Source organism: Lycium barbarum, chromosome 10 (assembly GCF_019175385.1).
Source record: "Lycium barbarum isolate Lr01 chromosome 10, ASM1917538v2, whole genome shotgun sequence".
NCBI classification, from domain to species: Eukaryota; Viridiplantae; Streptophyta; class Magnoliopsida; order Solanales; family Solanaceae; genus Lycium; species Lycium barbarum.
Genome location: NC_083346.1, coordinates 77746612 through 77759285, shown reverse-complemented (window position 1 = coordinate 77759285; position 12674 = coordinate 77746612). Strand labels below are relative to the sequence as shown.

At 37.4% G+C, this 12674-nt stretch overlaps 1 protein-coding gene across 1 annotated transcript; it reads left to right on the top strand.

Annotated features, from left to right (window-relative positions):
- Positions 1 to 568: 568 nt before the first annotated feature.
- Positions 569 to 4813, top strand: LOC132613894 (uncharacterized). The gene is made up of 2 exons (XM_060328183.1): positions 569 to 1412; positions 4378 to 4813. Exons 1-2 carry the CDS (start codon positions 1013 to 1015, stop codon positions 4392 to 4394), a joined length of 417 nt encoding a protein of 138 aa, XP_060184166.1. The 5' UTR covers positions 569 to 1012; the 3' UTR covers positions 4395 to 4813.
- Positions 4814 to 12674: the final 7861 nt, after the last annotated feature.

Genomic DNA, 12674 nt, shown 5'->3' with positions numbered 1-12674 from the left:
AAAGATTTTCATATAAATTGGGACGGAAGGAGTATATATTTTTAAAAAAGTTTGGTATTCGATATTAAAAAAAAATACCTGTACCTAAATATTTAATTCCATACAACTGACAAGTGAGGGATGACTCAGTGGTTAAGCACATCCACCCACGACCGGTAGGTCCTGGGTTCGAGTCACACTGGAGGGGAAGTGTGGAAACACTATAAATCCTCCTAAATGGGCGGGGAAAAAAAAATTCCATACAACTAATATATATATATATATATATATATATATATATATATATATGGAAATATAAGTAATTTTCTAATGTTGAGCAAATTATTCAACACACAACTGATCTTTACACGTTACCCTCCAATCAAAATACTCCCAAACGCGCTCCTGCACATAATGTTGGAATCCACGTATGGTCATCAACTCTCAAACAAGATAGAGTTTCCACGTCATCCGCTTCTCATTTAGCGCGTACTTACAATCGCCAATAACAGCGTACAAAACTTTTCTTCAACGGAATGTAGAAGCAATCCTTTATCTTCTCCTCCTTTTATACTTTACAAAATTCTATTATCCCTTCAAGATAAAGAAACAAACTCTCTCTCTATACGCAATAATTCTCTCATTTTTTTCTATTTTAAATTTCTGAATTCACTCTGGAAGCTCTCTCTTTGGAAGAAAAGGCAAAGGAAAAGAAAAAAGCCTCTCATAGTTTTATTAAAATAGAAAATAGAGGCTTTAATATTGTTGGGTGGATATATATTAGTCAAAAATCCTCTCATACAGCTTTATCCATTTGCCTCGTTTTCTGTAATTTCTATCCTTGATCATATATCTTTCTCTTGCTATCAATTTTCTCCAATTTCCATTCTTACATCATATATTTTTCTATTGCTATCTATAGAAGCTTTAATATTGTTAGGTGGGTAATTATAAATCGTTATCCATTTGCCTCATTTTCAGTAATTTCCATTCTTGATCATATATCTTTCTCTTGTTATCATATTTCTCCAAGATGATGAGAAGTCAACAACAGGATCAACAATCTAATAAGGTTTTCTATGAACTTTCTGCATTGATACTAAATATTCTACGATCACCACCGGGGCCGATAGAGTTATATGATGACGTGGCGGTGTCTCCGTCGTCGTCGTCGTCGTCTTCAGGGAGGAGGACGACCGCGATGCAGCAGATTACTCCGGCGGGATTTGCGTCTTTGCTTTTAGGGATTTCTTTTGCTTTAATGCTTTGTGGATCGGTGACTTTCTTTATTGGGTTCTTGATGATGCCATGGGTGCTTGGTTTGGTTATGGTGTTTTATGTTGCTGGGATTTTCTACAGTTTGTCTATGATTGGACGAGCTATTTTCTGTCATATTTCTTCGACTTCTTCATCACCAAGAAAAGATTTTCAGCGTAAGATTTCAATCCCTTTGTAGTTTATTGGTTCTTGATTTTTTTCCACTTATTGGTTGTTACTTATTGTATTGTATTGTTATTTTAAATGCAATGTTTGTTTTGATTGTTATTTATGTGTGGATGTTGCCTATTGTCTTATTTTAAATACAATCTTTGATTTGATTGTTACTTGTATTTAATCCACCCTTATATAAAGTGCCATTTTAGGTAACTATCAATTTGGTATGGTTGAATTGTTGCCTTTTTTTCTTTCTCATTTTGACTTTGCGTATGACTCCCTCCGTTTCAGTTTCTGGTTTAAGAAAGTAAAAAGGACTTTTAATCCTGTGTTCTTAAGTTAAAAGATATGTAGCCCTTTCATTTTGTGGTCTTAAACATGTCATGTGAAAAGTTGTCAAAAAAAAAGAAGACATTCTTTTTGTAACGAGGACTAAAAAGGAAGGTAAGACAAACAAATTGAAACAAAGGGAGTATTTAATTGCCCTGTTTTATACGTTAACCTACCTTTTTGTGTTATGGTAAGTTTATTGTTCAGATTGTTTGATGTGTTGCATTATGTTATGACGAGCAACTATACAAAACGTTATATTGGCAAAACAATAAAGTGAAGTATAATATCATATGTTAGGAGACTTTGTGTAACTAACAACCATCCAAACAAGCTGTAAAGTCGCGACTGTATCATTGTTTTATTGGTCTTTTGAGGATTCCAATTCAAGTTACACACTAAGTAAATCTTTGTCCTGTTAATGGCATATATAGTTTTTGCCGACTGCTCTGTTTCATTCTGAGCATAACGTTGTTTGACAGGACATGAGTTCGAGAAAGAAATAAAGAATTTTGACATATAAAATAAATTTATCTAATGTATCATAATGCATAATCATCTTAAAGAACCTTTTCAGTTCGTAACATGCCCATTTCATTCTTAAAACTAAGAGTTTCCCAGTTTTCAAGTTTTCATCTTTTGAGAATGGACACGGAGCAAAAAAGAAAAGAGTGTCATATACAAAATGGAAGCAGTAATGCCAATGTTATGTGCCTCTCGGGGATTGTTAATCTTAGTAGATTTATTTCTTGTTTGTCTTTTCTGAATGTTGCTGCTGGTTTTAATGATGATTATGTAATTGTTAACACGTATTTAGGTTTCAAGTGATGAATGCCATTCTAATAGTTGAATCAAATGGCAACGATGTGGAATGTTGATTATAGGGTGACTAGATCGGCCAAAATTAGTATGTTTATACATAAACTGAGGAGCTTGACTTGGACAGTAGTAAATGTTTGTTTGGAAGTGGAAATAAGATAGTACTTTATAGAAGAAACTCGGAAGTCAAGTTAATTCAGTATTCTTGTGGGAAATGTCGTCCAGCCCTTCTAATGTTTAATTTCCATAACTTTGTTACCAATTTCAAAAAAAAAAGTTTAATTTCCATAACTGATAAGTTGGAGCTAACACCTTTATCCCTTAAAGTCTTCCTGTATTTTCCGTACTGTTGAAGGAGTAATTTCTTCTCAAGGAACTTATCACTATGATTTCATTACGTTAAAGTTGCAGAAGTTACTGCATGATTCAAATTTTATGCATATTGGCATAGTAAGTGAATAATCAAATACGATTATAGTAAATTTGTACAGTTTCAACTCAAGGTTCTTTTTAAGAAATAGGTAGTGTATAATTCTATTTCAGGGCTTTTTTGTGTAGTAGTTGCTTGCAGACTACACGATAAATTAGTTTGACCTGTCCTCTTGGGATACTCTTTTGCATATATCAAATTGCCTACCGCCACCTTTGAAGTACATCGCAAATAGGCACAAGGTCAAATTAGTGGAATATGAGATACGATTATTCCTGCAAGTTCACTCTGAATGTAATTGAGGCTTTAAAATGAATGAATTTTCATCATGTATTTGTAAGCTGTTAGAAGTAAATTATTCTTCATCATTGAGTTGCATTTGCATAGTTGTATAAGCATATAGATCAGAGGTAAGCATGTGTGGTTTGGAATGCAATCTGTGGAGAATAAGGGATTATGCTTGTGCAATCTGTGGAAGCCATGTACTTATAATTGCTTTCCTTTAACTTGTCGACACTTTGTTATACCTACTTGAGAAGAAAACCTGATTTTAAGGTTCCGATTACAGAGTGTACAGTAGGTCCTTCGATTTATTTGTGACCTCTGAATAGCCGTAGCCGTATGAGGTGATAATCTCACGTGTAGTTGTTGACTTATTCCTTTTCCAACGGCAACAAATAGCTTCACGGTATGTGGGCTTTTAAGAGTGTTTTATTGTTAAGCATAGTCACGATTTCAATCCATCTGTCTAGAAAATGTTTACAATGGTTGTATATTGAAATTGCTCAAGTCTTTGTTTCGATTAAGTCACAAGTGTTCTGTAAATTTGGAAGGAAACCTTATTATGCTTATGAACCATGATACTCATAAGAAACCTGTTTTACTATTAGAAATCAGCTTAAATTGCTCGGTGAACCTGCTTCAACCTATCTCTATTTCCGGACATTCATACTCATATTTTGAGTCTAACCAGTGCAGTATAAAGCTAGTTTATTATGGTTAGACTCAAAAGTCAAATAATAATAACATACCCAGCATAATTCCACAAGTGGCGTCTGGGGAGGGTAGGATGTACGCAAACTTGCATAATTCCACAAGTGGGGTCTGGGGAGGGTAGGATGTACGCAGACCTTACTCCTCTAGCTTTTTAACAGGCTCTACCCCACAAAGGTAGTGGTAAGGTCTGCGTACATACTACCCTTCCCAAACCTCACTTGTGGAATTACACTGGGTATTTTGTTGTTTGTCTTTTGAGTCTAACCATAATAAACTGGCTTTATATTGCACTGTGTCTTTTGTCCCTCAATGTCTGCCCACTTATGTGATATTCGATATTGTAGTCCCAGAATTCTTCTTGACTCCATTCGTTGAATTTTTAATTGCAGCCTGGAAACTTTTCTGAAGCAATTTAAACACTCGAATGGGACTTTACAAGATTGAGGAGTAGGATTGATTATTTTTGTCATAAGACGCAGCTTCCCAGCAATGTTTAGACGATGGATGCAAGAATGTTGATATTAGTCAATCGAGGATATTGCACACTACACTGATTTTCCCGGTGGAGCAGGGAACAGATTTCAAAGTGGAAGTATAATTTGTGTTATTATCTACAGAGCAGGAAGCTCAAAAATTCTGTCCCTCATCTTTTCTTATTTTATGCCAAGTTCCATTAGAGATTTAGACACGGTAGTTTTTTTTCCTTTCCTTTTTTTCATCCTTCAAATAACTTTGGTGGAATGAAGTACGATTTGGATCATCATTGGCATTCTACTTGTTAATATTTCGATGATGAATGAACACGTAAAGACGTCACTAGGAAAATACTGTGAATGACATTGTGCTGACCTAGAATAATTATATGTTTTCTTTTCCCTGTCTGGATGCTGAATTTTAGAACTGCAAGCTTCTTTCGCTTATATGCGTTTGCATCTTGAGATCATAGTACTCAGGATTCCTGTCACGTTAGGCATATACACAATGTTGATATTGGAAAATCTCATTGCTCTTACTCAAACAAGCATGGCACTTATGCGTGCATATTCGTCCATAGGGCAAATCGCATATCTAATTATTATTAGAATAATTGTCATGCCTATATGATTGCGTATACCCTGAACCTATTTGGGTGCTCTCTACATTAGCATCTCGTCGTTTGAGGTAAAAATAGAAGGAAAAATATACGAAGGAAATAAGATAGCTTAAGTCTGAATAAGAAAAACCAATGTACAATATGTATAATGTTCTTTCTGGTCTGTTTTTTATTTCTGGTTCAACATTTTTTTTTTCTCTTAATCAAACTTAACGACTAGTCAGTTAAGATGGTATTTGTCAATTTCCATCTTTGTGAGAAACCAAGTTGAAAGACGGTAGCCCAATCCTTGACAAGTATGTGTTGGGTTTATGCCTTTATGGGGTGTTTATTCAATTGACTTCTTCGTTTTCGCACTTATCTTTCATCAAACTGACTTAGTAATTCTTCTATCTCATTTATTTATCGTTGGTTGCCTGGTAGGATAATAATTTGGTGGATGCCCCGTCACGGTCTAATTGTCAAATTTGGATCGTGGCAGTTAATTCATCAATAAATCATAGGAATGCTCAGATAATCACAACATAGACATGGTAACAAATAGCCTCATGTATGGTGATAATCCATGTATGGTTCTTGGCTTATTTCTTTTCCAACGACAACAAATAGCCTCACGGTATGTGGGCTTTCAGATTGTTTTATTGTTAAGCATAGTCATGTTTTTTTCAATACATCTATCTAGAAAATGTTGACAATGGTTGTATATTGCAGTTGCTCAAGTCTTTACTTGGATTAACTTGCTTGGTGAAACTGTTTCAACGTATCTCTGTTTGACATTTCAACCTATCTCTGTTTATGGACATTCATACTCATCTTTTTAAGTTTAACCATAATAAACTGGCTTTATACTGCACTATGTTCTGTTCTCCCACTAGTCCATTCAAGCAATGGTTCGTGGGGGGTTTTGAGACGCGGATCCTATGCAATATGTCTGCTCACGTATATGTGATATTCCATGTTGTAGTCCCAGAATTCTTCTTGATTCTATTCCTTGATTTTTAATTGCAGTCTGGAAACTTTTCTGAAGCAATTTAAACACTCGAATGGAGCTTACAAGGTTGAGGAGTATGATTGATTGTTTTTGTCATGTGACGTATGCGTGCATATTCTTCAAAAGGCCAAATCGGATATGTAATTATCATAATAGATGTTGGAGACTCAAATGATGAATATGCAAGCATGCCTATATGATTGCGTATACCCTGAACCTATTTGAGTGCTCTCAACACTATCATCTAGCTTCGTTTGAGGAAAAAATAGAAGGAAAAGATAAGAAGGAAAAAACATAGCTAAGTCTGAATAAGAAAAACCAATGTACAATATGTATAATGTTCTTTTGGGTCTGTTTCTATTTTTGGTTCAACATTTTTTTTTTCTCTTAATAAAACTCAACCAGTCAATTAAGATGGTATTTGTCAATTTCCATCTTTGTGAGAAACCAAGTCGAAAGACGGTAGCCCCATGCTTGACAAGTATGTGTTGGGTTTATGCCTTTATGGGGTGTAGTCTATTCAATTGACTTCTTCTTTTCCGCACTTATATTTTATTAAATTGACTTAGACCTCATTTGTTTTCATTAAGATTAGATGTATGAATTTGAATGCACATCTGAATAATTAAGATGTTGTCTCTAGATTTGAACACTGAATGATTAAGATTGATTGTTTTTCAACATCTGGATGTGCATAATGTATTCACTTAAACATTATAAATATATAATTCAAATAAAAAAGTAATTAAGTATTAGAAAATAAATATTAAATCTAATAAAATAAAATTATTATTTGATAAAAAATGCAACGTTTATGTTCGCGAGTGATGGTGGAGATGCTTTGTAGTAGTGGTGATGGCCGGTGGTTGGCGACGGTGGTAGTGGTTGACGATGGTGGTGGTTGTAATGTCAGAGGTGGTTTGTGATGATGGGATGGGGGTGGTGGGTAGGTGGTTGGGCTAGATGGTGGATGGTGGGGGTGGGGAGAATAAGGGTGGTGGTAGTTGACAATGGAGGTGGCGGTGGTTCTGATGACAGTGGTGGTTAGTTGTGCTTGAGTGGAGGGGTGGGTGTTAGAGTGTGGTGGTTGTGATGGCAGAGGTGGTTAGTGGTGGTTGGGTGAGGGTGGCCGCGAGTGGGGCGGGGTAGGTGGTAGGGATGGAAAGGTGGGGGTGGAGGTAGGGGTGACCGCGGGTGGGGGGAGTGGGTGGGTAGGGTTGCGAGGGTAGGGGTGGAGCAAGTGGTTGTGGACAGAGTGGTAGTAAAAATTATTCATACAAAAAAAATCTATTAATAATATTAAGACTTTGTTCAAGATCTTAATGATTAAGACCTATTCAGACTAAATAAGTGCTAAGATCTTAATTTAAATAAATTCACTTAATGGCATAAGGTCTGAACCACTCATATTCAAACCTTTTTTAAGTGCAAACAAATGAGGCCTTAGTAATTCTTCTATCACATTTATTTTATCGTTGAAAGCAAGCTTAACTTAAGGGTTGTCTGGTAGGATAATAATTCGGTGGGTGCCTGTAACGATCCGTTTTGTCGTTATTGCTTTTTTTGACGCTTTTGACCCTTCCCCGAACTTTGTTAGCTCACATTTGACCTAAGGGGACCGTTGACAAGCTTTTTGAGGTTTTCGGATATGATTTGGAAGATTTTGTGGAAATTTGGGCTTAAAGCGAAAATGAGTTGACTCAAAGTTCACTTTTAGGTAAACGAACCTTTTTTGGGAATCTGTCGATTCCGAGAGGTCTGGATGGTCATTTAAAACTTGTATGTATATTCGGTTCGGTTCCCAATGCGCTCGGGTGCATCTTGGAACTTGGGTTGGAAAGTTAGTTTTGAGGTATTAGAGGTTGACTTGGTCAACAAGACCTCTTATGGGAATTCCGAGGCCATGGGTGCGTTCGTAGCGTGTTTTTATGTATATCTGCATATTTGGTTTGTGTCTAGGAGGTTCCGGGTGTTGATTCCATGTTTGGAAGACACCAGAAAATTCTGGTGTCTGATGAGCGCTATAGTGGTGGGGTGACCGCTATAGTGGTAGGGTAGCGCTATAGCGGTGGGGTGACCGCTATAGCGGCCGACAGGCAGTTTTCTGATTTAAAAGCCTTTGAAAACCCTTATTTCCTTCCATTCTTTATATTATATTTCCTTAGCATATTGGAGGCGATTTGAGGAGGGTTTGGTCAGATTTCTCTCGAGGGTAAGTTCTCTAATCTCAATCTCTTCCATTACCTTTCGTAAGTAAGATTTCATACTATTAACTCCATAAAACTTGGAGAATAAGAGGGCTTTTTGGTTTCTTTCTTGAATAAGTTGTTAATTATAAAACCTTGATTTGTTGGTGGATTAAGCTTTATTAAGCATGGACTTGATGATTAGAACTTATTATTTCATGATTTCTTCCTAATTAGTGGCTAAATTATGGGATTCGAGATTAGAATTTATACCCAAATTTGGGGGGTTTTGCATAGAATCCGAATTTGAGTAAATTGTTGGTTCTTCTAGCTTGATATTGATGGGAATTGATCACTTAGTACTTTAATTTCATGTTGAGACCTTTAGATTCCTAATTTCACCCTTCTAGTTCATAAAACCCTATTACATAGGTTGAGGATTTGGGTCTTGAATAGAAGTAGGGTTTGATTGATGTTCTTCTTGGTTCTAATTCCATGATTCGGATATGTTAGACTTTCATTATCTCGAGGCTCAAAGGAAAGGGAAGACTAAGGAGTGATTGTTGGAAACCTTGTTGTTCAGCCTTCCAGGAAGGTTACGGTTTACCTTATGGTGAGACTTCAACTAGGGAAGCGTATGTTTAGATGAAATTGTCGGAGAATTCATGTAAACCTTCAGGTATGAAGTGGGGTTAGATATTGTCTTAGGTTGGGCCTTGTTGTGTAATTTGGGGGCTAGCAACCCCGCTGCGTTGTTGACTTATCTTGTTCTATTTACTTATTGGCTCGCTGCCACGTTGAGACATCGAATATTGCTGATTAAAGATATGTTATGGCTATGATATTGTGGTACTTTACTTGATTGATATTGAGATGAGAACAATGATTCCTTTGTGGCTTATTGTTTAGCCTTATCATTGATATTGCTTGTGTGCCCTAGGAGGTATTGTTGAGAGTTGTGATTCGATTGTGGTTTATTGTGTAGCGTTATCATTGATATTACTTGTGTGTCCTGGGAGGTACTGTTGAGAGTTGTGATTCCATTGTGGCTTATTGTGTAGCCTTACTATTGATATTACTTGGGTGCCATGTGTGGTACTATTTCGGATAGAATTGGTTGTTGATATCACATTTCATCGTATTTGTACGCATTTCTATGATACACTGACATATGCATAGTTCTGGTATTGATGATGATATGTGAGAGAGTATAGCCTTCGAGGTTTTTGCCGGAGAGCGTAAAAGAGAGATGAGTGTTCGTTGCTCGAGGTTTCTTGCCGGGAACGATGGAGTGTCTGATGCCCAAGGTCTTTGCTGGGATCGTGAGAGTGTGCTCTTGATCCGAGGTCGTATTCCAGAGCGAGTGGTACATGGAATTCACCGGTCCCCCATGGGTCATGATCGTCGAGACGTGGAGTCATTCTGTCCGGGACATGTTGTACAATGCTGCATATGCATTGCATTCATCCTACATACATTTGCATTGCATGGTATCTTGGTTTCTGTTAGTTGTTGTGACACTGCTGTGATATACTAATTCGAATCGCTATACTGAGACTTGGCACAATTGGGTTTAGATGCTATAACATAGGTGATGACTTGTACCGTGGATATGGCCTATTGTTGACTTGTACTTGTTGGTTTATGTGTTTATCTTGCTTTGTTTTCTTTATATACGTTAGCTAGTTTTAGTCGGCCTATGATACCTACCAGTACTTTTTGTTTGTACTGACCTGCACTTGCTGCATTCTTTTATGAATGAAGAGTATCAGGAGCGATCGACTTCTACTCTTCGTGGCTGACTGTTCGAGGATTTGCTGATTCGTGTCTTTCAAGATGAGCATGGGGTCGTTCGCTGCCCGAAGACTCCTCAATCTATTATGTCTTTATTTCCGTTCTAAGACATATGTTTGAGACTATTAATGTATTTTATTGTTCAGACTTGTAGTATTTATTTAGATGCTCTTGTATGACCAAACCAGATACTGCGGTGTATTTCTTTTGTTTCCACTTTCTTATATTATTATTGTGAAATTCCTGTTATTCTATTTTTTTCCACTTACTTATTATCTATTTATGTGTTTATGAAATATTAGGCTAAGGATTCGCCTATCGAGGTGGAAAAGGTAGGTGCCCTCATAACTTAGTGAAATTAGGTCGTGACAAGTTGGTATCAGAGTCATAGGTTACCCGGTCTATAATACAAGAGCGTGTCTAGTAGAGTCTTGTGGATCGGTACGATGAGCTCCGTACTTATCTGCGCGAGGCCATAGGAAATTTAGGAAACTTCCAATTCTTTCATCCTTTCATGTGACTTCATTCAATTGGTATTCAGTCAATTCCAATTGGTATTTGGACTTTCTTATCTTAGTCACCCAGAGAGGGTATAAAAGCGAACTAGAATTCTTATGCGAATGGTCGATCTCTGACGTGTTGTGGAATGGTACATGATGTGTTATTATAATTCAGACACGTGATCCAGTTCAGTCTCTAGTTATGGCCTAAGGATTCGATTGTGTGGAGTCGCGATTAGACTCGGTTGTTGTACGGAGTCGCGATTAGACTCGGTTGTTGTACGGAGTCACGATTAGACTCGTTTATTGTGGGAGTCTGTGGGAAATGGGATAGATAGTTCAGAGGGTTACTTGATCTCCATGTTTCAGCATTGGGTTGCTTGGAAGTGACAAAGTGCGTTGATGGCTTAACAATAGTGGGTTGCTCGATAATATGACCGGTTTGGGAAAAACTTCAGCTTCGTCAAAGCCTTATGATGGCGTTGTTACGCCTCTTGTTTTCGCCGTAAGAGAGTTTATGGTTTCCTAGTGATTTCTACCCTTAGTACAGAGATAAGTATCCGGGATTTGAGAAATTAAGGGACTTACCTCGCGTATACCGAAGTATAAGTATATGTTCCTTGTAATACTATAGGATTAGAAGCGAAACGAATCGAATCGACGCGAGTTAGAGCGACTTAGGGAATCTGCAGAAACTAGTCCACTTTGATGAGCAAAGGGACGACCGTCAGCATGTTGACGAGGCGTCGTTCCACTCTGTCGACATGCTGCAGCCTCTGAATTTTCAGGTGGCAGAACAACGGAGCAAGTCGACGGTAGTCGACACGTCGATGAGCCGTTGACCCTCTCCTCAACCCGCATCGCTGGAACCTTTTTGTTCCACTTATATATATATGGCCCTCACGTTTAATTTCCTCAATTTTCATTCCCTTACCAGAGAAAACCCTAAAATATTTCCTCTCAACATTTTCCATTATATTAGAGGAGTTTTTGGCAACATCCGAGCCCCTTGAACCCAACCTAGTAAAGATAAAGTTGTTCCTAGGGTTCTATTGAAGTTATTGAGCTTAGGAGTTGGAGTTGAAGTGTGATTTTTAGAGTTCTAGTACCTTCAAGGTATGTATAAGATTCTTACCTTTGTTTTTGAGTTAATTATTAAGAGTTTTAGTGATTTAAGGTGAAGAAGATGATGTTGTGGAGGCATAAACTAGTTTGTTGGTATGGTTGCCTTGTGGGTTGTTTTTTATTACATTTTTGGAGAGATTCTTACTTCTTTATGTTGCCATATGTTGTGGTGAATGTTTGGGTTGAATTGGAAATTGAGGGATTGTTAAGTTTACAGAGGAAATGTTGTCCAAGATTCATTAAGTTCCTTTCGCACATGAATTGGATAGTAAGTGATGTAAATGGTCTAATTGTGACCTATGTTATCTTGATTGTAGACTTACTAGTTCGAGAAGTAGACGTTGGACGATTTGATACGCTCCAAGGTATGTTAAGGTTTTCCCTTCTATTCTTTTGGCATGATCCCTACCATATGAACAAAAGTAGCAAGCGAGCGAGTTCCAAAGACTCTACTTTTAGATGGTATAGGATTTATTGTATCCTTGACTTCGTATGTTTCATATCTACAGCTTCCAAAGTATCCTTTCATGAGTCCTTCATGCATTTATATATATATGTATAGCTATTTTCTCAAACTGCACCACACTATAGTCGACTGGGCAGGCATATAGATGTGCACAACATTGCAGTGGGCAGATTATGAGATTACCCCAGACGCGGGATGACATAATAAATGGATCGGGGTGTACGTTCCTTAGCACTGTTGTATGTTCCGCAGCACTAACATTTATGGATCGGTCTGTACGTTGCTCAGCACTAACAATATAAATATATGTATATGATTTTTAAAGAGAGCATGCATATCATTCGCCGCAGAGGCACTTTCAGATATTGAGATTAGCTTTCATGTTTCAGATATCTTTCATGATTCTTATGTACTTGTTGTTCTTATGCCTTACATACTCGGTACATTATCTGTACTACTGACTCCCCTATTGCTGGGGGGGTTGCGTTCATGCCTGCAGGTCCAGGTAGACGGTCCAGCTCAGTAGGACTT

What these genes read in the sequence shown, in the direction of transcription:
- LOC132613894 (XM_060328183.1), top strand. Translation starts at nt 1,013, where the DNA reads ATGATGAGAAGTCAACAACAGGATCAACAATCTAATAAGGTTTTCTAT.